At 42.0% G+C, this 25,350-nt stretch overlaps 1 protein-coding gene and 1 non-coding gene across 2 annotated transcripts in view; both read left to right on the top strand.

Annotated features, from left to right (window-relative positions):
- LOC124595259 (1-phosphatidylinositol 4,5-bisphosphate phosphodiesterase epsilon-1-like) overlaps nucleotides 1-25,350 on the top strand; it is a 453,437-nt gene that overhangs the window by 268,081 nt on the left and 160,006 nt on the right. Inside the window, exon 7 of the mRNA XM_047133927.1 lies at nucleotides 9,318-9,618. Within this exon, the coding sequence (XP_046989883.1) occupies nucleotides 9,318-9,618 (301 nt within the window). The remainder of the gene's footprint in view (nucleotides 1-9,317; nucleotides 9,619-25,350) is intronic.
- Trnat-agu lies at nucleotides 8,795-8,865 on the top strand. Its single transcript has one exon. It is a non-coding gene; the product is annotated as a tRNA-Thr (tRNA).

Here is a 25,350-nt window from a genome sequence, read left to right as displayed (position 1 = left end):
GCAGCCCAGAATTCTGCAGGCGTGCAATGCTCTCGCTCATGTGCAGAGTTCTGTGGCCTAGCTGCACATTTCCCCCGCTATCACGCTATGCTATCTGAGGTAGAATATCCGGAAATCACGAACGTGTCGTATTTAGATGGCAATACAGTCGTACAAAGAGCATTAAACATTTTGCTTGCACCTTTGTTTCATATTTCGTAAAGATTTAGATCAGATACAGAAAAGTTTTCAGTATCATTGTATTATTTTTGGAACGCTGAAGACATAATAAAATTTATACCCGGTACAAACTGTTACATTACGGTCACACACAGCTAATTTCGCAGATTTTTTGTCACTTGTTTTGCAACTTAATTATGACTCAACTAGTTTCACAACCGAAAAAAGGCTTTCACAGGTGTTTGGAGATCGAAACATTGTATCACGTTTGTAAACTCATTACGGAGGCGTTCATACTTTAAGAGCTATGAGCAATTGTTCATCATCGTTTCTGTGTAGCATGTCTTTTACTGAACAAGTGCTCATCGCTCTTAAGGTATGCATTTTAGAACCCACATTTACAGAGTTTTTTGCTTGGTTGGTCCGTAATGCCTCCTCCCAAAATATGGAAAGCAAAGAGCTTTCAGTAGAAATTCCTTTTACAGTGTCGGAGATGAGCCGGCCGGGGTGGCCGAGCAGTTCTAGGCGCTACAGTCTGGAACCGCGCGACCGCTACCGTCGCAGGTTCGAATCCTGCCTCGGGCACTGATGTGTGTGATGTCCTTGGGTTAGTTAGGTTTAAGTAGTTCTAAGTTCTAGGGGACTGATGACCTCAGCAGTTAAGTCCCATAGTGCTCAGAGCCATTTGAACCATTTTTGTCGGAGATGAAGAAGTGCCCATAGCTCGTAAGGTGTCATATAAGAACCCATGCTTGCTAGATTTCTTTGCTTAATGATCCTTCCCGTCACATCCTTGAATATTGACCGTCCTCCTGGGACATCCTCTGTAGATGGAGCTTTGATTTTTGTAGGTATGCTGCCGATACAATAGAATTCTTTACAATATTATTTGACGAGGTAATATTGCGTAAACTATACTAATTTCCTTTGTTACCGTTATACCGATGTTTTTTCTTGTTGTGTTGCACATTTCACGAACTTTTCGATAATGACCCCGTGCTGAAATAATCTGATAAAGTAAAAATGAATGACGGAGTAAAGAGATATTAATTTAAAAAGAAAATTAAATAGCCGATGATCTCAAAATTGTTTTAATCTTAAAAAACTACCAAGCATCTCTTCCCTGTCTAATTTTTCTATCTTTCCATTCATTTGTAGTAGTCCTCCCTCTCCTTCCATATCGTGCAAGCAAATATTTTCGTCTTTCTTTACCTTCTACGCTCAAAATTCTCAATAGTGAGATCCATGTAGACTGATCTGCATCTAACCTCCACAATGTTTCCTCTGCTGTCCTGCTTCGAGAGACAGTGCTTTATATCACAACGATCGATGCGTTGTCTGCTCCTCTCGCGAAGTTGTCCACAGAATTATTCCTTACTTATTGTTTTTATTACCCCTGCATTATGTGGTAAGTTTGAGCAGTGTGCCCAACCGGGATTCGAACCCGGACGCCTTACTATTGAGGGCATAATGCTACTAATTACACCATCGGACCGAAACTTTGCCACGAAACTGTGAGACGAGGACTTCCGAGAAAAATGATATAGAGGGAAGTTATTTTAACGAGAATTCATTCTTTTACTCCAAGCAACATTTTTAAGGAAACGAGAGGATTGCTTGGCAGGTTGAAGCTACGGAAGGATCCGGTAGATATGATAAGATGGCGTCACTGGTGGCCAACTGCCCGGTGACTACAAGGATCTGGTTTGAAATCTCGATATGGCGTACAACTCTAAGTAGTCATGTACAATCAAATATGCTCTTTAAAGTAAAAGATTTTATACAATAGATGATTTGTACAGTGTACGAGAATGTAACTAAGAGTGAATTTTTACTATAAATGAAATTGTTCAGTCCTTGCATGACCCTCGGCCAGTATAACTGGATCCTATATTAAAGGTAAGAAGTATTAAAATCTAATTTGTAACATATTATAGCGTTTAATATTTTCTTGCCGCTGTATATATTTGCACGGAGAAGTAGATCACTTAACTATACGATCTACTATAAGCTGCATTTACCTCTATTTTGTGTCTAACGAACACCACAAAATGTTGCGGGTGAATCTTGCTGGGCAAGTTTTTAATGAGAACCTTTGGCTTCCCGCTGGCGAGTCCGTACGTTCATTAAAACCATACCTCTTCGCTAACGAAACAGTTTGGAGATCATACATTGACAAGATTCTTGCTGCTACACAATCCATCTGTCTACGTAGCTGGCGATTGGAGCGACAAAAATTGCCTTAACTTCTGTAAACAGAGGCTCTCATAGGTCGTAACACCTTCTGAATAATGCTGCTCACTAGCACCTCTCCTCAATACAACCGTATTCTTTTTTCTTTTTTTACGTTTAGCTATGCCGCGTTTGTGCATTGCGGCGAGCAGCGCATATTAATTGACATGCGAGCAAAGCGCTTTTGTGCAAACCATGTTAACAACTTATTAAGAGGATGATACTGACATTGTTGTATAGTTACGGTTGGCTGCCACTCAGCTCACGGTAGGCGACCGCTACCTCGGAAAGCGAGTAACCTTCTTGATACTGGATTATACCCAGTGTGTATTTCAACCTCACGTACATTTATAAAATCTTTTCATTAACCAGGCAGAGAGGGCTTTACGAGTCATGATCCATTTTAGTGTCGTGGATTTTTCAACTAAAAACCAGACGCGCTGCTTATGAGACACAGGTGAGAATTTCTAGTTCCACCATTTACGTTACAATAAGGGAAACCTCGGTTGGAACGGTGCAGTGCAAACTACTTTTAATTTAATTCTGTGACAATATGTGCCATACAAAAATGAAAAAACCTGGCGGGTTGTCAGTATTAGAGGAACTGCGATCATAAATGTTAGTTTCTCTATCTGTTTCTAACTTTTTTCTTTTCGGAGTACTTTTCTACTAGCAATGTTGACTTTCTGTATATGTGTACAAGTAATGTATCATGTGGAAGTCTTAATTCCAGATGAGAGTTAATATGATTAAAATTTCTCTACAAGCGAAAACTGATGCTTAACTGTAACCAAACATGAAGTGGCGATTTGTGGGGTAATTTGTTACAAATTCGGTGGGGCTAGTTGTTACGATGAAAAAACCTGCCTCATGTCATGTGCAGCTTCTTATTATGTAACTTCATTGTGAAGGCAACATGAGAAATTGCAAAAAGAAGACAAACAGAGGCACAACGCCACAAGTGATATATACTGAAGCGGAAAACGAAGTAATGTCAGATTACAAGCAATTTTTAAAAACAAAACAGACTTTTCTCTAATATTGATAACAAATTACATTTAAGAGAAAAACAATAATAAAAACTGTAACATTTTTGTCAACGCCTATTAGGCTACACTATGAATAACGGTTTACTCCACCCACTGTAACAACATGTCACATTGTAGGGCAAACTGTAACAATGTGCATCACCCGTAATAATCATCAATGATATTCCTGTTAGCTGAGCTTAAAGGGAAAAAAAATGCGGTGAATCTGTAACAATGGTGCTACATTACAAACTGTTTCGCATTAAAATAACTCTAAAATGTTCTTGTACAAACATCATTGAAATGAATTGTAACAACTATTCCCAGTCCCCTCCAGTTAAGATTGGCAGTTTCTTAACTCACGCTAGGCAACTAATATGTCAAAAGGCGAGTAATTTTACTGTTCAAAATGGTTCAAAGGGCTCTAAGCACTATGGGACTTAACATCTGATGTCATCAGTCCCCTAGACTTAGAACTACTTAAACCTAACTAACCTAAGGACATCACACACATCCATTCCCGAGGTAGGATTCGAACCTGAGACCGCAGCAGCAGCGCGGTTCCGGACTGAAGCGCCTAGAACCGCTGGACCACTGCGGCGTGCAATCTTACTGTTATTGTTTTATATGCAATGTATATGTTAAATTTCACATTGGTTAACACACTGCCAGCAAGCGACTACTCAGGGAACGCAGTCGTCCCCCAGTACCACCATCACCCCACTCACCACTGCCTAGAACAGAAATCTTCACAAACTGAACTCACATTCTGCCCTGTCACACAGACAGACAAATTAATACAGTACCAATTTGTTCTAAGAAAGAACCTGAAATGGATATTGTCTAGTAGCAAGAGAAAGCGGACCGTAACAATTTATCATGAAATATTCATTTCTACGTTCATAATAATCATTTTTATTGACTGCACCAAGAATAATTTGTAGATACCCGTACTCCACTGGCAGAGTTAGCCCACGTCACGTTTGGTTCCATAACTATCGACACACAACCCCGATATGTGTTCATAAATGATACATTGTCCCTTCTCCCTGAATGTTTGTGACGCCATCGGAGAAACTGTCGTTGTTGTTGTGGTCTACAGTTCGGCAGCTAAACAGCTAGTCTATCCTGTGAAAGTCTCATCATCTCCGAATAACTACTGAAATCTACATTCATTTGTACTTCCTTGCGTATTCTTTCCTTGGTCTCCCTCTACAACGTTTACTCCCTGATACTTTCCTCCAATAGCAAAGCGAAAGTTCCCTGCGCCTCAGAATACTTCCTATCAATCGATCCCTTCTTACAGTCAAATTATGCAATAAATTTCTTTTCTTCCCAGCCTGATTCAGTACCTCTTCATTAGTTACGCGGTCTAACGTTCAGGCCGGCCGGAGTGGCCGCGCGGTTAAAGGAGCTTCAGTCTGGAACCGCACGACCGCTACGGTCGCAGGTTCGAATCCTGCCTCGGGCATGGATGTGTGTGATGTCCTTAGGTTAGTTAGGTTTAAGTAGTTCTAAGTTCTAGGGGACTGATGACCACAGCTGTTAAGTCCCATAGTGCTCAGAGCCATTTTTTTGTATTCAGTCTTAACACATTCCTCTTCTTCAACAATATTTTCGTTCCTATAGCTTGTCTACTTTTTGTATCCTCCTTACGTCCATCATCATCAGTTATTTTACTGCCCAGTACCGAAACTTATCAACTACTTTTGATGCCTCATTTCCTAATCTAATTCCCTCAGCAACTCCTGATTTAGTTCGACTACCTTCCGTTACCCATGTTTTATTTTTGTTGACGATCATCTTATACTCTCTTTTCGACGCCTTCGATTCCGTTCAGCTGTCCTTTCAAGTTCTTTGTTGTCTCTGTCAGAATTAAGGTGTCATCGACGAACGTGAAAAGTTTTGTGTCTTCTTCTTGAACATTCACAGTTCATAGTAATTGACGGAAAGTCTTCGAGTAAGACAGAAGCGAATTCTGGCGTTCCCCACGTTAGTTTTACAGAACCTTTGCTGTTCCTTATCTATATAAACGATTTGGGAGACAGTCTGAGCAGCCGTCTTAGGTTGTTTGCGGATGACGCCGTCGTTTATCGATTAGTAAAGTCAACAGAAAACCAAAACGAATTACAAAACGGTTTAGAAAAGATATCTGTATGGCGCGAAAATTGGCAATCGACCCTAAATAACGAAAAGAGTGAGCGCTAAAAGGAATCCGTTCAACTTCGGTTACACGATAAATCAGTCAAATCTAAAGACCGTAAATTCAACTAAATACCTAGGAATTACAATTACGAACAACTTAAATTGGAAGGAACACATAGAAAATGTTTTGCGGAAGGCTAACCAAAGACTGCGTTTTATTGGTAGGACACAGAAAATGTAACAGATCTAAGGAGATTGCCTACACTACTCATGTCCGTCCTCTTTTAAAATACTGCTGTGCGGTGTGGGATCCTTACCAGACAGGACTGACGGAGTGCATCGAAAAAGTTCAAAGAAAGGCATCACGTTTTGTACTATCGCGAAATAGGGGAGAGAGTGTCAGTGAAATTATACAGTATTTGGGCTGGACATCATTAAATCAAAGGCGTTTTTCGTTGCGGAGCAATCTCCTCACGAAATTCCAATGACCGATTTCTCCTCCGAATGCGAAACCATTTTGTTGACGCCGACCTACATAGGGAGACGATCACCATGATAAAATAAGGAAAATCAGAACTCGTACTGAAAGATGTAGGTGATCGTTCTTTCCGCGAGCTATACGATATAGGAAAAATAGAGAATTGTGAAGGTGGTTCGATGAACACTCTGCGAGACACTTAAATGCGATATTCAGAGTATCCATGTAGATGTAGTTGTAGAATTCCTTCTCCAAATTTTTCTTTGATTTCCTTTACTGCGTGCTCAATGTACAGGATATAGGCATCGGGGATAGGCAACAACTGTGTGTCATTCCCATCTCAAATACTTGAAAGAGTATGTTCCGGTCAACAACACAAAAGCTTTCTCTAAATCTACAAACATTATAAATTTAGATTTTCCTTTCTTCTAAGATAGTTGGTGCGTCAGTACCGCCTCACTCTTTCCTAAATTTCTCCGGAACTGAAATTAGTCTTCTCTGAGTATGGCTTCTACCAGTATTCCAACTTCTATAAATAAACTAAAACAAAACGAAAAATCGACGCACCACCAAGGAATTATCCGAATGAGACGGAAATCGGTAGATGTGATGTACATGTACAGTCAAATAAATGATTACAATTTCAGAAAATTTAGTTGATTTATTCACGAGAAAGAACCTCACAAGCTGAGAAAGTCAATGACACGTTGGCCCACCTCTGGCCATTACTGAAGCAGTTATTAGGCTTGGCATTGATTTATAAAATTGTGTGATATCCTCCTCAGGGATATCGTACCAAATTCTGTACAACTGGCGTCTGAGACCGTCGAAATCCCGACATAGTTGGAGGGCCCTGCCCATAATGCTCCAAATGTCCTCAACTGGGGAGAGATCCGGCGACTATGTGTGGGTGGGAATTATCTTGCTGGAATGTAAGCCCAGGATGGCTTTCCATAAAGGGGAACTAAACGGGGCGTAGAAAATCGTTAACGTATCGCTGTGCTGTAAGTGTGTTGTGGCTAACAACCAAAGGGATAATGCTATGAAATGAAATGGTACCCCACATCGTCACTCCTGGTTGTTGGACCCTACAGCAGGCGACAAATGGTTCAAATGGCTCTGAGCACTACGGGACTTAACTTCTGAGGTCATCAGTCCCCTAGAACTTAGAACTACTTAAACCTAACTAACCTAAGGACATCACACACATTCATGCCCGAGGCAGGATTCGAACCTGCGATCGTAGCGGTCGCGCTGTTCCAGACTGTAGCGCCTAGAACCGCTCGGCCATTCCGGCCGGCACCAGGCGACAGTCGGGTTGGTATCACCTCTGTCTGGGGCTTCCCCAGAGACGTTGTCGCCCTGGAATCTCATTAGCCCGCTTCGAATTAAGCCCCGATGACCAGGGAATACATGTCTGGAGACACCGGAGGTATACCGATCTTAATGTCGCCTGGCGTACAGCCCGACAACCAGGAACGGTGGTCTGAGGTGCCATTTCATTTCATAGCAGGAGGTCTTCGATTGCTATTCATGGCACCCTTTTACTACACAGCCTTACGTCGAGGATATTCCGCGCCCTGTTTTGTTGCCCCTCATGGTAAACTTTCCAGAGATTATATTTCAGGAAGATAACGCCCGCTCGCACGCGGCGAGAGTTTCTCCTGCTTGTCTTCATGTTTGCCAGAGCCTTTCCATTGAGAATGTTTAGACCATTATGAGCAGAGCCCTGCAACGAGCCGCCCCTTCCATCTCGCCCGGATTTTGACGCTCTAACGCGCCAGTTAGACACAATTTGCCACGTTATCCCTCAGGAGGACATCCTGTAACTCTGTCAATCAATGTCAAGGAGAACAACTGCTTGCGTAAGGGCCAGAGGTGGTCCAACACATTACTGACTTGCACACTTTGTGAAGCTCTTCCTCATGAACAAATAATCAATTTTTTCTGAAATAGTAAATGTACGTCACATCTACGAATTTAATTCCTTCGTGGTGTGACGTGTGTTTACTTATTTATTTATTCCTAGAGTGTAATTCGTGCCAGTCTATTGCAAACATAATATTCAGACCTGTCAGTACCAAAGTTCTTTGGATCTGGAAATATTACATGCTAATTGAAATCTGGTATTTCAGTTGTTTCATATATCTTGCATGTCAAGTGGAATATTTTTCTCGTGGCTGGCTTTCCCAACGATCTCTACAATTCTGAGGGAATATCGTATACTGCAGGGACTGAGGGAATATCGTATACTGCAGGGACCTTATATCTTTCAGTATTCCGTCAAATTCTACTCACAGTGAAGGCTAGAAGCTGAACCAATGAATTAAAATTTGTATAATGACTGAGGCTTAAACCCAAATCTCTTGCTCACTAATGAGATGTGCTAACCACTACACCACTGTAGCATCGTGACTACCACCCCTGCATAGACTATATTCTAGTCCATTGACCTCCCTAACACACACTTCAGATCACACCTTCATCCCATTTTCCCCTTCTTAAATCGTCAATGTTGCAAATGCCCTCCAACATTGGAATAGCACCCATCTTAGTACGTAATGGGGAAATGCTGCCTGTAGCTCAGCTGCAGGTGATCTATGATCTGATAAGTTGTCAGGGAGCCTTGGCAATACTGACTATGTAAGGGGCGGGGGGGGGGGGGGGGGGGATCGGGCTGAAGTTGTAAATTGACGTTTGTTTAGGGATAGCACTGGACTAGTGTATTCTGTGCAGCTGTAGTACCCACAGTGCTACGGTGTGTAGTGGTTAGCACATCTGCCTAGTAAGCAGGAGACCTGGGTTCGATTCCCAGCTGTGGCACAAAATTTAATTCATTGCTCAGGTTCTGTCCTTATAGAACATAAGTTGAGACTCATATGTCTCCAGGAAAATGTAATTCCATCATGTCTTCTCCCAGTATGGTCCGCCCCAGTAGCTGAGTGGTCAGCGTGACGGATTGCCGTCCTCTGGGCCCGGGTTCGATTCCCGGCTGGGTCGGAGATTTTCTCCGCTCAGGGACTGGGTGTTGTGTTGTGTTCATCATCATTTCATCCCCATCCGGCGTGCAGGTCGCCCAATGTGGCGCCGAATGTAATAAGACCTGCGATATGGCGGCCGGACCTGCCCCGCGAGGGGCCTCCCGGCCAATGACGCCAAACGCTCATTTCCATTTCCATTTCTCCCAGTATTAGCCATTCCCGCGTGGCCGATTTGAATTTTCTGAGAGTCTCATTGACGACGTCTAAGTGCGCCACTCCGCCGTGTGTCCGCAGGTCAAACAAGCTGAAACCGTTCTGGCTGTCGATCACGGAGAAGGAGTCGCTGCCGGTGCTGGACTTCCTGTCGGCGGCGCTGCTGTCGGCCGAGTACGAGCGCGCGCTGGCGCGGGCGCTGGCGATGTCGGAGTGCCGCGTCGTGCCCTTCTTCGGCGCCTTCCTGCGCGAGCTGCGGGACATCCTGGCGGGCAGCCCCAGCCTCGTGGTGCTGGCGCCGCCCCCGCACTCGCCCTCGCCGGCGGCGGGCCCTGCGGCGGCGGCGGCGGCGGCGGCGGAGGCGGCGGAGGCGCAGCTCGAGGTGAGGCGGCGGCGCGGGGCGCGCGCGCGCTCCTCGGCCCCCAGCCACAGCCGCAGCGGCGGCCGCGGCCGCGCCCGGCGCGCAGTGGTAAGCCATCCCTCCGCCCCCACTCACGCCGACACTCGCGCTCCGCCCCCGCACCCGCCTCTGGCGACGTGGCCTGGCCGCTGTCTCTGCGCCGCGCCGTCCGCTCGCTCGTCACCTCGACCTTCAGGTTCTTCTCGTTCTGACCGCGACCCGACACCCGCGCTGTCATCATCCCCATCTGCACTCGTTACGTCAGCCCTACGGACCTTCCTTTTTCCTCTCTACTATTCCAAAGTGTCTTAACAGAACTGTTTTACGATTTTCCGGAACGAATCATTTTGCCTCTGGTGTGGTTTCTGTAAGTAATGCACTTACCGATCTACGTTGTCTGGTGCAAAGTATCTGAACGTCTATTAGTGGACATTAATATGAGTTATGTCCACCTTTCGCCCTCATGACGGTTTGAAATGTGTTGGTGACACTTTCTGTGAAGTGTCTGAATGTCTGTGGAGGAATTGCAGCCCATTCTTCCTACGGAGCCCAAACCACAGGTAGTAGAGATCTCATCGTAAAGGTGTTCCATCTGGTTCAGATCTGGACACAGGGCAGCCTCGTCCACTTCAGGAATGTTATTTTCCACAAACCGTTGCCTCAAAGATGTTGTTTTATGACAGGATGCATTATCATCCTCATACAATCACCGTCTCCGAAATATTCCTTAACTGTATGCAAAACGTAATGATGTAAAATGTATTCATATTCTTCCGCAAAAGCGCTCTAAGGGGACCACACCCTGACTTCGAAAAATACCCACTTTTCATAACACCACATCCTCCATACTTCACTGTTGACGCTACACATGGTAGCAGGTAAAATTCTCCAGACATTCGCGAAAACCAAACCCTCCTCTCAGGCTGCCAAAGCGTGTAGCGTGCCCGCCTTCCTAGCTGAGGGGTCAGCACATCTGACTACCATGCAGTGGGCCTGGGTTCGATTTCCGGCCGTATCTGAGACTGGGTGTTTTATTGTCATCGTCACCTTTACATCATCATCCACATGCAAGTCATCCAGTGACTTGCAACTCAGCGGCCGAATTTCTGCATTTGGGACTCCCGGCCACCAACGCGGTACGATCATTTCATTTCAGTGTATAGAGTGACTCGTCACTCTACCAGTCATCCACTATTCAGTGGCGTCGCTCTTAATACCACCTAAAGCGTCGCTCAGCATTGACTACAGCTGCTCGACCACTCTGTACCCTTCTTTTAGCTCTCTACACGCCTCATCGTCCTACCTGGACTGCTAGCAACGGTTTGGAACTTACGAGTGATTCCTTCCACTAACTTCATGCGATCTTCCAACTTCCATAATGCTCGACGCCAATGTCTGTCAGTACATGGGGTCTGACTGGTTTGGTTCCGTGCTTCCACTTCAGAATCACATCACCAACGATCGTCCCGGGCGGCTTCGGAAGGATCGAAAAATCCCTGATGAATTTGTTACTCATGTCACATCCAAAGTCTAGTCCATGGTCGACGGTATTGAGCCCTCCTGGCCAACCCACTCTGGTGTTAATGTTTCTCTAATGGCAACACACTACCCCCCCCCCTCCTTTTATATTCGTGTATGCATCTCTTGCGACATCTAGTGGTCAGGTAGTGTACCCAAGCACGTCTCACGATCCACCCATACAGATTCATTTCTAACAGTACTACCTTCCATTTTTCAAATTTCACACGTTTTGCTAAGCAGTTGTTCGATTTCGGATCTCCGTCGACAGCTCCCTATTGAAAGAGTTACCTTCCCATAACTTGTAGACAAGTTGAAATTTATAAGGCGCAATCAAAAAGAAACGAGCCGAGGGCTTTAAAAAGAAAAGCGCTGAATGAATAGTAATGTCATTCCCTGCGGAGGAAGATGCGGTCCTATAAGAACATGTCTGTCCCAGATTCGCCGCTAGAGGGATATGGGAGCACACCCACGTGGCAATAGAGCAAACAGTCGTGTGCGTCGACCGTCCACTACACTCGGTCGTGCAGAAAAGAGTTAAGTGGAGGCTTCAAATGAAGGAAAAGGGGGTTACTGAGCTGCCTAACAGCGTAAGGAGTGCGGGGAACCGAAATTCATCAAGGAATGGCACCAGTGTACGGAGAACACATCATTTCCGTTGCTAGAGTCAAGGGGTGGCACAAGCGATTCAGGGAAGGACGGATGTCGTTGGCCAGTGATTTATGGTCTGGAACGATACACCGCATTACTAATGGCACTGTCCAGCAGGTGGATGGCCAAATTATTCGAGAGCGACGAGTTAAAGTACAGCCATTGTAGCAGAAATCGGATTCAGAGTCGAAAGTACTTAAGAATAGTTTCAAATTTCTCAAAAAAGCGTCCAAAGGGTGCCTCAAAGTATTTAACCAGCACAGAAAGTATGTCGAATGGAAGTCTATCTCCAACATCAACGGTGCTATGCCAGGAAAGGGGATGAGCTCCTGTCACGCATGGTACCCAGAGACGAGACATAGTACCATCACTGAGAACCAGAGACAAAACGACGATGTCTCCAGTAGAAGCGTGCAGCATCTACGTCATCCAAAAAACTGAAGTGCGGGAAAGATTAAGCAAGCCTTTTTCTTCGACCACTCTTTGCAAAGAGATCAAATTGAAACGACCAAGGCAAACCACCAGCTCCACGACAGAGCGAGATCGCATACGCAGTCAAGGAGCTCATGCATAGATTCAAATGAGAAGTCCTCAGTTATCCTCCATACAGTCTGCACCTGTCCTCCTGCGACTATGCCATTGCGGATGAGTTACAGATGGCTCTGAGAGGAAACGATTCACCACAGACAAGGAAGTGGAGCAGAAGGTTCGTAACTGGTCCACGAAGCAACCACAAGAATTTTACCTGACGGTAATTTACGGCCATGTGTCACAGTGGGACAAGTGCATCAACAGTGCTGGGCAATACTTTTGAAATAAAGGTTCAAGTACAGTTTACAGGGTACCAGCTCGTTCCTTTAATCTCCCTGATATAATTTACTAGTCTGAGCTTTAATCCGATATTGAAGATGCTGTAGACCAAACTCGGATGTGTCGAGAGAACCAAAATGAAGTTCGCCCATGCAGGAGACTGTTTATAAAATTGTTTTCAGCGAATTCTTGAGTACTGTTCGTCGACCTGAAAAATTTTCGAGCTGAATTGAGAGCAATAGGGAAGATTCAAAGAAGAAATGTGCGCTTCGTAACGGGTAGTACAGTCAGCACGAGAGTATCAACAAACTCCTGTGAAAGATGCCTTGATGCATAATGCCCTTCTTTCAAACCTCCGAGGGCCCAAGTTCCACGTATCAAGAAAAATGTTATTTATTACAAATAGTCAGTTGAAGGTCACACACTTGTGAGGACGAGGGAAGTCAAAGATGAAAGAAGAGGCGTCAGTAGGTGGTCCAACATAGAACACTGTTAAGTGGTCCATAGATATCTTAAAGAAAATGATGAGTCAAAATTGAGAGGAAGAGAAATGAAAAGTAGGATAAATAGTGCATAAGGACTATGAGGAATACAGGGAAGGATATAGGGAAAACGAGAGAGACAGAAAAAACGACGATAAAATAGTAAGAAAAGAAGGAAAGAAAGCAAAAGAAAAAAAACGGTGAAAAGAGAGAGTAAATAGTTGAATAAACATGGAAATGCTACCAATTAAAACACTAAAACACTAAATTCATGAACGGGGGGAGGGATGGGGGAAATCGTTAACTGATGTTAGAGGGTAGAAACAGAGAAGAAAAAAGAGAAAAGGTAGGGTAAGAATACTACTCGGAGTACGTGGAGAAGGGTATTACTGTCTCCGTAATATAATGTGCAAAAATGGAACCGTAACTCGGTTGCAACTCCGGAAACAAAACTTCAACTATTACTTTGCCTTACCACTATACCACTTATCACAGAGATAAATGATAAAAAAATATGACAAAATGAAGACAAATGCTACAGTTTTTTTAAAAACACTACCCTCTGAATAACATGGATAAATTTCTGGTGCTAAATGCTACGTAACGATGGTATGTTAGTCTCCCTGAGTGTACCCTTGCCAGCTCTCGCTGTGTCTCGGACCTCAATGCAAAAAACAGACTACGGTCCAGCTACGAACCTCGTTAAGGAAAAAAAATCTCAAAATATAGATAAGACTATTTTATTCATTTCGTTTGCCACAGCTGTTACTTATCGTATGAAAGATATACCTACAACCATCACAGCTACTACAGAAATTGTTCTGCATTTCTTGCTACTATTTTGTATCTCCGGCGGTGAATCACATAGGATCAACTACATTGGAAGATTGCTTAAGAATTCTGGAATATTTGGTAGTGGAAACATAGACTAAACGTCAAATCTAAAGGCACGTCAAATAAAAAGCTGTGAGACCTTTTCTGTACGGAGCAAAGACGTGGGAAAGAAGCTAGCTGTAGCTCGAATGAAGATGCTTAGATAGATGTATAGAGCAACTGGAATGAGAAAGTCCGAGGAAGTATAAGGTTTCTGAGGAGTCAAAAACAGTCCATAAACGGGAAGAGGAAGACCAAAGCAGAAGCAGAGTGACTTTCCTCGAGAAGACCGGAAGGAGAAATAACTGATATCACAGCCTGAAATCAACATTAGTCATGGAAATAAAACAAAAATAATTTTATTGGTAGTTGATCTGGTGATAATTATGATTTTCATATAAATATAAACAACATATTGCTACAGTGACTTTATACACAGTATGTCTTATTCGTTCGTTCTAAAAATAGTCGTTATGGATGGGCCACTAGCTCTATTGGACATAGGTTAGGGAAAAGGTACTGGCTCTTTTCTTCTCGAAAGAATTAATCCATTATTTAGGTAATGTGAATAGAGAAAATCTAAATCGGTTATTTCAAAGGGAGTTTCGATCCCCACTTCTTCCGAATACGAGTTGTGTTGTAACCAGTGCTCTTTCTGATTTATTCACTCACCACGAGCGATTTTGTCTACCAGAGTCTCTTAGTATGCACGTTTAATGTAGTGTAATGTTCTTATCTGTTTGAGAATTACGCAGCTAGACAAAGGGGGGAGGGGGGGGGCAGATATCCGCAGCTTTGAAGATTTCGAGTTGATCGTACACGCAGAATGAATATTTCATTCGTCAGTTTCTGTACGCAGTAGTGGAATTTCCTGACAGATTAAGATTGTCTTTCAAGGCGAGATTCGACCACGGCATCTTACTTTTCGCGGACTGTGCTCTTCGTACTGAGATATCCTGACGCTGCCCACGACCTTCTTTCGCATCTTCCTCCGTCTTTCCAGTTTCTTCGAGAATTCTCCTGCACATTTTGCTTTATTAATACTTCCTATTTTAGAAGTGTGTGTGCTTCCTCTTCACTTTTCCAAATAATTGAAATGAAGCACTGAAAACCTTGAGAACTGACCTCATTGCAGTCCTACAGAACAATTGCCATTGCATTATTATTCTAATAACATTTAGAAAATTTTCCACTGTTGTCTCAAAACGTTATTTCGTACAGTCGTTAATATTATTGAGGCAATGGGCGTCCCAAACTACTTTAGGAAGCTCCGTGACGAAAGCATCAAATTCGTGTATTATTATCGTGCTTTCCCCACAAAACATGTGGTAGAAACGCTAGAAAGTGCTACACAAATGAGATGAGTATTTCGAGCGCACGCAGAGACAGCAGCTGTGGCTTTCGAGCGGAGCATACTTAAAATACGTGTTGTATAACAAACAGTAGAGTATTAACGTTTTATAAAACTCTTTGAACTGGTGGATAGAATAGCATTAAATAGTACTAACATTAACTCTGTTTCACTTTGTTATAAGGAATGTGTCTCCTTTAGAGACATGATTCGAGAATATTAATGACTTTTATCATCTTTTGTACAAGGAATCAAAATGATTATGTGGTAGCATACTAAAATTGTGTGCTTTATGGAACGTCTGACTTGTTGTAGTGCATAACCCAGAGCATGTAGAGAGGATTACGTATTCAGAGTGTTTCATCTAGAACACATTTCGACCACACAAGGTCTATTTTCATAGTCTCAAGAACATTACTATCAATCTCTTTTAAAGCAAGTCATCGTGGTCGTGCATGCATCAGATTTCACCCTGCACTAAAAAATTGTATTTCGTAGTTTTTCTTCAAATAGCAATACACAGAAGTTCAAACACTGGAGTTAACAGCAAAAATGTGTACAGGAACCATTTTCCATTGTACGAAAAATCACAGACTCAATGTGCAGTCAGCTATACAGGGCTGTTGATAAACGTCTCCACGGTTTCAGAAGCAGACCTCGCAGAAACTACAAGACATACAGAAAACTGACACTTATCGGCGGATAGATCATCTCTCTATGTTTTGATTCCTAATATTCCCCATGGCGTGGTTGGATAAGGATGCCAGAACATGTAGGCAAGTCAATCCTCTCTGTATCGTCACGTCGAATCAGTTCGCGCGTGGAGATAGGCAATACCAATGAAGAGATTTCCACAGAGGGCTACTGTCGAGCTCTGTCGAGCATTTCGTGTTAACGACTGCAAGGAATCGAAGGCACATATTGATATTCAGAGCGTCACAAACGGTGCCTATATTGCCCACCTCTAATTTGAATTAACAACTTTCCGCTGAAATGTATATTTTCTGTTTGTCTAATACACGGTCCTGTCACATTAATATGACCACTTGGCAAAAGCCTGAATACCCACTTATTGCAGCGCAGAAGTAAAGAAAAGGAGTCATTGAGGGTCTGGAAGGCACCGACAGTGCTGTGGAGCTATGCCGATAGCGGTGCCGTGCCCAGCTGTGATAGGTTCCACGGTTGAGGATCCATGGGGCAAACAGCCCCATAGAAGTGGTCCTACTGACTCTTGATTTGATTTAAATCTGTGGGATTTGATGGGCAGAGAAGTAGGGTAAACTCACCCTGGTGCTCTTCGAACCAGACACGTACGCTGCGAGTGAGTGACACGTTGCATTGTTCAGCTGATAGATACCATCGTGTTGAGGAAAAATAAACTGCATGTAGGGGTAGACATGGTCCCTAACGATAGATGCTTAGTTCTGTTTGTCCATTGTGCCTTCCAGAGTGACGAGTTCACCCGAGGAATGCCACGAAAACATTCCCCAGACCGTAACACTCTCTTCACTGGACTGGACACTTCCCAAGTTTGTTGCAGAGCCGTATACGCCAAAGGCCATCTTTCCGATGGAGCATAAAACGTATTTAGTCTGAAAAGGCCACCTGTCGCTACTCGGTGGTCGTTCAGCTGCGGCACTGTCGTGCAAATTCCAGCCTTCGTCGCCGGTGAATGGCAGCAAGCTTGGGCGCACGAACGATGCGCCTGCTATGGAGGCCCATACATAGCAGCGTTCGCTGAACAGTCGTTGAGAAGACATTGTTGGCAATTCCTTGATTCATCTGGGCGTCGGTTGCTCAACAATTGCACATCTGGTATACTTTAACCACGGCGGCTTGCGAAAAGTTTCCAACATTAGCCTTTCGGAAATGGCTCCACGCCTGGCGCGAAAGCCTATGGTCGTGTCCTTTTGAACGTCAGATGAATCGCTCCTTTTCCACATGGTGGCAACGACTGCACTGTTTTTCGCGTCCCCCCCCCCCCCCCCCACCGGTACGTTTTACCTACTCTCCAGTGCTAGTGTTGCCAACTGCCGTCAGTGAGTGGTTATTGCACGTTGACGTCGAACATAGACGGTTGTCAGATTAATGTAACGACCGTGTAATTTCTTCACAATTATCTCCTGAAACGGTTGTCAGATTAATGTAACGACCGTGTAATTTCTTCACAATTATCTCCTGAGTACATGGTCTCCTGAAACTGTATATGGGAACGGGCTGGCTCTGAGCACTATGGGACTCAACTGCTGAAGTCATAAGTCCCCTAGAACTTAGAACTACTTAAACCTGACTAACCTAAGGACATCACACACATCCATGCCCGAGGCAGGATTCGAATCTGCGACCGTAGCGGTCGCGCGGTTCCAGACTGTAGCGCCTAGAACCGCTCGGCCACTTCGGCCGGCTATGTGAATGGGTTTCATGGTACTAGGACTTCTTCATAGGGCACGACATGAAGCAAACGACATTAGGTAGCTCTAGTCAAAGACAGGGCGGTTTTATCAGTTTCTAAGGATAGACAGGGACTCATTTTTGCAGTTTAGGGACTACTGACTTGAAACAGGCTTGTTTAGACCTAATCTTATGCAGTCTGTGAAGAAGCTCAGTTTAAAACCATAATCCGAAAAAGGCCTTCGCTGATCACCCTCGTCGTAAAGAAGTCTTGAATCTGTGAGAGGGCTACGCACCTACATTTATTTCGTACGGACCGGTTTCTTTGAACTGTTATTTCTTTTTGACTGTTCGATGCGATCTGCTTATTTTCTGTCTCCTTTTCCAAAGAATTCCGAAAGCTGCTTGGATAAAGTTTGAATAATCGTTTATGTAAAACACCATTACTTTGTAGGAGAAAAATTCTTATTGGCCACTATTTATGAAAATCTTGCGAATTCTTTGTGATACTAATTCGACACGATAGACTATATGACATGAGGGACCTGACTGTCGAAAACAAAGTATCTCATTTTCCAGAGATTTGGTAATATGGAAACAATTGATTCTGGTTGTGCCCAGAAATGAAGAATATATTGTTAAATTAGATTCTGTGGCTTCAAGCAAACGATGCATATACAGGAATGGGAGTCCCAGAAATCTTCTGACTAAAGAAATGGAAGTGGAACATCACAGCCGTATTTTCAAGGTATTTATTATTCAGACGACTAGTTTCAATGCTACATTTGCGTCATCTTCAGGTCCCGCTATAAACCAAATAAAAATAAAACATAGGCGGTTTATAAACACTCTCACACGTTGAGAAGTGTGTAATACTTCCCATTCAAAAGAAAATAGCCTACCAAATCATAAGTTTAATAAATCACAGTTGAGAAATGCTGACAATAATTATGCACTGAAGAATGGAAAAACTGATAGAAGCCACCCTAGAGAAGATTATTTTAGTTTGTTTTCGAGAGGAATTAAACACGGAAGGCAGTACTGACACTACCACTTCGTATGGAATACAAGTTGAAAAAAAAAAGAAACACATTTATAGAAGTCTAGATTTAGACAAATCTTTTGACAATCTTCATTGGAATACATTCTCTGAAATTCTTAAGACAGCAGGGATTAAATACAGTGAACAAGGAGAAATTTGGATAGATATTTAATTTTCAGGGATAGGAAAATAGAAACTTCTGTCAGAGACGGCAAAGGATTTGCAAAAGTAGGTAAATGGAGTGGACAGTATCTTGAAGAAAGGTTATAAAATGAACATCAACAAAAGTAAAATACGGATAATCGAATATAGTCGAATTAAATCAGGCGAAGATGTGGTAATAATATTAGGAAATGAGACTCTAAAAACAGTAGGTGAGTTTCCGAATTTGGGCAGCAAAATAACTGACGACGACCGAAGTACAGAGGGTATAAAATGCAATAGCAGGAACAATCTTTCTGAAAAGGAGAAATTTGTTATCACAGAACAGAAATTTTAATATTACGAAGTCTATTTTTACCAGTATTTTTCTGGAGTGTAGCTTTAGAGGGAAGTGAAAAGTGAACGATGAACGGTTCAGACAACAAGTGAACGAAGCTTCAGTGGTGCTACAGGAGAATGCTGAAGAATAGACCGGTAGACCTGAAAACTAATAACAATGTACTGAATCAAATTGCGACAGACAGAAATGTATGTCACAAATGGACCAAAATACTGAACCGGTTGAGAGAGCGCAACCCGAGGCCTAAAGAAATTGTGTAGTGACTGCAGGAAGTGTGAGGGATTACCATGGCAGAGGTAGACAAAGGCTTTACTCCATCAAACAGGTTCAAATAGTTGTAGTAGCTAAGAGGCTTGCGCAGGAGACACTGTGCCAAGAGTTACAAAAAACTAATCTTTAGACTGAAAATCACAACAACAATGACAAACTGTACTGCATGAATTACTCGTCAGGCATTTTGTACCTAATGAAATATTAATTTCCGGTGGTTGGTTCCTCATCTCAGTATACTCAGCTTACTTTCCGTGTAGTTCTGACGAAAGTCTTGGGACTCCCGGTGTTGATAGGATACTGGAGGAAAATGAGCATACTCCTCAAACTGTATGTCGGAAGCATTATGGAATCAAGTGATCACAAGAAATATTACATACTATTATATCCAAAAACCTGTTGTGAACGTGAAAGTACGCATTTTGAAAAATGGAGCACAACCATGAAAAACTCTTCTACAGTAACAAAAAGTCTGCTGAAGGATGTGGCTGCCAGATAGTTTTTGGCAGCGACGTGGGATGTTCTAATTAAAATAGTTCGGGTGGTCTGTTGACAGTCGATCCCATTCGTGAGAAACGGCTGGTGTCGGAAATATGGTTCGTATCTCCGAGTATCACAAGTATTTTCCGCAGGTTTCATATCTGTAGAATCCATGGGATGAATATCTTCAGCTATGATAAATACATCTACCAGAGTATCTCGATACGAACGGACATTGTCGACCCTGAAAGCAAGTGTGGACCGACTCTGAGAAGTAACACATGCAATTGTTGTACCTCATATCTGAGGATATTGGTATTCCTCTGGCCATCCTTAAGTCCAGGAACGAGGACGCCAACCCTTTTCTGAACTATGCCAGTATGAGAATTGTCTCATTGTACAATGTTCCTGTGATTTAGTGGCTAAAATTTTCCATCCAGGCGAATGTGCGACGAGGTTGATGCTGCAACCCGGAACGGGTTCAATCTCTATAGAGCACTTTCCTTCACTTAGTTTTGGTCCATTCTTGATGTTACTGACGACAATAAAAGGACTCGTCTCTGTCCTTACGTAACAGTGGCACACAATACCGGAGGTGTGGCTTACAGACCTACTGCTCTGAGCCAAAGTGGCCAAAGTGCGGTTCCCGTACGCTCTGAAGTCAGTTAACTTGCAGTCATGGCCGAATTTCAGTATGCAATTAAGTCTAGATCATACAAGAACCAGAGTATTCAACGGCCTTATCTCGTTGAATACACTGATTCCTCTAAGAGCACCGAATTTAAGAAACGTCAGGCATGGACAGTGCTTGAGAATGGGTGACCACATGGGTACGGTACCCCACGTCTTGTTGGCTGCTTACTCAGTTTATGGGTATTGATCACTACGATTAAATTCCGAATCTCTCTGCAGTGTCTCATGAAGTGAGGATATGTGGCACTATTGATGGCCGTCCGTTTGACGGGAAGAGACGTTAAATAAGGCAGACTTCTTGGCATTATTCGAGAAGAGTAAGATACGTGCTGGCACCGAGTTTCATCCATCTCTCATCATCGTCCAACACAAAAATGGAACCACTCTACAAGGACCCATTACGGTCACCTACACTTTATCAGATACACTTAAACAAACAACTCTCACACTTCACGATGAAAAAATCAGGTTGTGCGCAAAGTACAGGAAAACATTTGTAATTAAGTGGCTGAACCAGCCCTTCGGAGTACCTAACCAACAATGTCTTACGGCTTTTAAGTCCAGATAAACATCTTCTCATACACTAATATCGATCAGCCCTTTTTTGGCGTACGTCGTACATTCCATGTAACTCAGAACTGTCGCAAAAGCTTTCCAGTTGACGGTGTCCTATAACTTTCAGATACTCGCTGAAAACCGTACTGTACCATCATCAATTGCTATGAAGAAACCTTTATTATAACTTCCACTTTCGACTGCCACATATCATTATGAGGCACAGAAATATTCTCAGTCATTGTGAATACAAATATAACGTCAATTCTACTCCACATAACCTCAAAAACACAAACTGCGCGTTAGATAAGATTTACACATTCTTCAGAAAATGTTGCCTGTCAATAACCTAACAGTAAAACACATCCAATGAAGGATGCTTGTAAAGTGTTACAGCATCATCCCCCTAGACTCTTAATTAGAACATCGTTATGTGTTAGAATCTGATCGTTATGTGTTGGTTTCTGAGGTTCAGTTTAGCCGGCCGCGGTGACCGAGCGGCTCTAGGCGCTTCAGTCCGGAACCGCGCTGCTGCTACGGTCGCAGGTTCGAATCCTGCCTCGGGCATGGGTGTGTGTGATGTCCTTAGGTTAGTTAGGTTTAAGTAGTTCTAAGTCTAGGGGACTGATGACCTCAGATGTTAAGTCCCATAGTGCCTAGAGCCATGTGAACCATTGTGAGGTTCAGTTTGCGTCTTGACGTGATGCAGCGAGGAAGTGAACATCGTACATGTGTCCAGACAGACACTGTGAATGAAAAAAATTCCTATACCTGATAGTAATTTGTGACAACCGAAGGTAGCAATTATAAAGGTTTTATTTGGCAGCTTATGGTGGAACAATATGATTTTCGACGTCGTAAAAGACTTGGAATGACACTCTGTGGTGTACTCAGCTCTGGTCAGATTGTGATTTCTACCTGACTACTTCTGGCGCGAGTGAGTCGTAGTCCAAAAACAGACACTGTGGTGTATACTTCACCAAAGACTACACTATTACCACAACACGACTGAGACATTCCAGATGCAATGCAGATATTTTCATTACTTATGAAACACACGCCAATACGATGCTGTAAGTCTTCCTCTCCTTTACAGAAACCACTAACTACGTGTGTGCAGAAATCTACTCTGCCATTTAAAGTCATGTCCAATGTGTCATTTCCTCTCCCCCCTACCATGTCCCTTTGGACCATAGCATAGAAGGTGTTATAAACCATTACACACGATACATATGTGTACTGAAAACCATTTAAGTTTCTGACAGAACTCTTCAGTATAGTCATGTGCCATACACATTATAATTTGCAAATTAATTAATTATGAAGATATACACTTACACAATTATTATACTCATTAAGTAAATTGTCCTGTCGTTTCCTTCATTCCTCACTCTCTGTTTTGCCATGTGTACATGTTCATATTCTTAAATCATTAGACACATTATCTTACTGAACATTCACTATTTCGCTTGGTAACAACATGATCCACAATAAACAGTGAATGGGGCTTGTCAGAAAAACTTTTTGCAGAAAAGGATTATAACTGTTTGAATGCTTAAAATTTGTCTTTTTGACATCTCTGTTGCACATGAATATTTTTGATATAACTAGTTTTGACCAACGTCGATCATCTTCAGATTTGTGTAATTGCATAAGTATCCTGTCTTGTCCATGTGGAACTACTCCTAAACTGATCTGAAGACCATCAACTTAGAATAAAACTAGTCACATTAAAACAATAAATGTCCAATGGAGACGGCAAAACAAATGTTAAATTTTAAATATGACAACGCTTCCTGAATCTCTCATGACGATTATGTAGGCAAAAGTTTTTAACCCTCCCACTGGTAGGACATTTTAGTTTTGCTGAGCATCAGTGGGGTCATAAAGACACCAAGCAAGTTATATGGGATATATTGGCAGTATTTTAGTGAACTAACATAAAAATATACATTATATGTGTACAAGGAAAAATAAATATTATGTTCAAGAGAATGACTCCAGTGGTACCGGTACTCAGTGCAAAGATGGTGAATAAATTTTAATGTATTAGAAGTGTAAATCTGAACAAAACATCACTGAATATAATTGACTCAGGAGGAGAAAGTCATATATTTTGAAAACAATGGGTTTGAAAACCAGGGAGAGTAGATTTCCAATGTGCCAATGGAGCCATATTGACACAAGTGGTACTAGGAATCACACAACAATAGCTGAAGCAAGAACTCTCAATGAGTACCAAAAATGGGTTTGAAATAATATTTTCATTGTTGCAGGTGTTTCATATAATGGCTGCTCAAAGTAACTATTATCATTCTATTTTCCTAAATTTTACATTCAAGAAACAAGCAAACAATTTAAACTGGGGCATACTGACCCTAGTGGTACTAGGTGCAAAAAAACTTGAATAAATTTTAATGTGTTGTAAATATAGAAGTGAACAAAACATCATTGCATACAATGGGCACAAAGGGAGAAAGTATATATTTTGAAAATAATAGGCTTGAAAACCAGGCAGAGTATATTTTCAGTGCGCTTATGGGGTCATACTGACTGCCGTGGTACTAGGAGGACTAAATGTCGTTTCTCAGGATAAAACTGTACATAGTTACAAGATCCTGAAGTAGAAAGAAAAACACTTTTGTTTACATCATTCAATCAGTGGTGATCTAAAAAAGAATATTCGAGCTTATACAATACTCATGAGTAACACTAACGAGCTTAAGTCACTGTCCTAAGATAACACTACAGGAAAGTATAATAGTGTGCTGTGAACAATTGACAGAAACTGAAGTACTATCTTTAGAATGCATAAATAATACACAACAGAGGGAAGTAAGTTAACTGTGCAATGGACGGGTAGTATGGAATGGAAAAGGATCATATTTAACAGAGTCTGGTAAGACACTCATTACATAAAGACATACAGTTAGGTTTTACACACATACCTCAACATAAAGTCTTAATTATGTAAAATGTACCATATTTCTAATATGAAACAAAAGTTTTTAATTTGGAATAAGTATTGAATGGTGATAAATTTCAAAAAGTAAACAACCAGTTTATATGGGAAACAAAGATTTTTTCATCTCCTAGCAAGCTCCTTAAACCCCAACTCTCATCATTAGTCGTACTGATTACAGAAAAATTAGGAAATACAACTATAGCTACTTATCTACGGTCAGTCTAACATGACAGTGAAATAGTTTCTACTCAGTCTTAAGCTCTTTGACAGTAAGTTTAATATAAACAGAAAATGCAGATTAGGAAGATTCAAGTACTTGCAATGATTAATGAGAAAGATTTAACAGCTGATGGCATCGAATTTCAGTCGATGTGAAAACATATTAGAAATCTAGGAAGATGCAAACTATTGTTAGAAGTTGGAAACTGATGAGGGATCCTATCATTTCAAGAGGAGAAACAATAATTAATGGTGTCATAAGAAATATCAGTTACATTGTAAAAATGAGATTAATTATTCAGTGGAAAGGATAATACAGGTTAGTTCCATACTTGTAAATAACAGTTATTGTCCATTGATAAGAGAAATGTGAATATAGACTCTTGTGATGAACTGAATGACCAAGTTTGTAAATCTGTCATATACACATCCCATATTCACCAGGAAAACATTCTTTAATAGTGTTAAGAGGATGAATAGACATTCATTTCTTGATATAACAAATCCACTTGAAATTAAGCCACAGGTAATAAAATTACAGAATGCATCGAATTGTTTTGTGACTTTTGACACTTATGAGTGAAAATACAGCACAAATGCCAGTTTTCATAAAATTCAGAGCATACTCCAGCAGTGTGGTATTAATAATGTTCATAAGTATCATTTATAGACAGACATATTGATCATTGTTTTACTAATTGAAATTAATGTATTGAAACGAAAAAATACATCGATGGTGATGAAAGTAACAAATATGCAGTGATATACCTACAATTATAGCAAATTGCTCTCATACACTGAACCTGCAGTGTAATGAATATATCACGGTAATTGAAAATCTGTGCCATACTCATAAATCAAGCTTTGTGTCCCAGTATGGCATGATCTTTCAGTTTTCATCACATATTCATT

Source organism: Schistocerca americana, chromosome 2 (genome assembly GCF_021461395.2).
Source record: "Schistocerca americana isolate TAMUIC-IGC-003095 chromosome 2, iqSchAmer2.1, whole genome shotgun sequence".
Classification (NCBI taxonomy): Eukaryota; Metazoa; Arthropoda; class Insecta; order Orthoptera; family Acrididae; genus Schistocerca; species Schistocerca americana.
The sequence above is the reverse complement of the archived record's forward strand: the minus strand, read 5'-3'. Positions and strand labels throughout refer to the sequence as shown.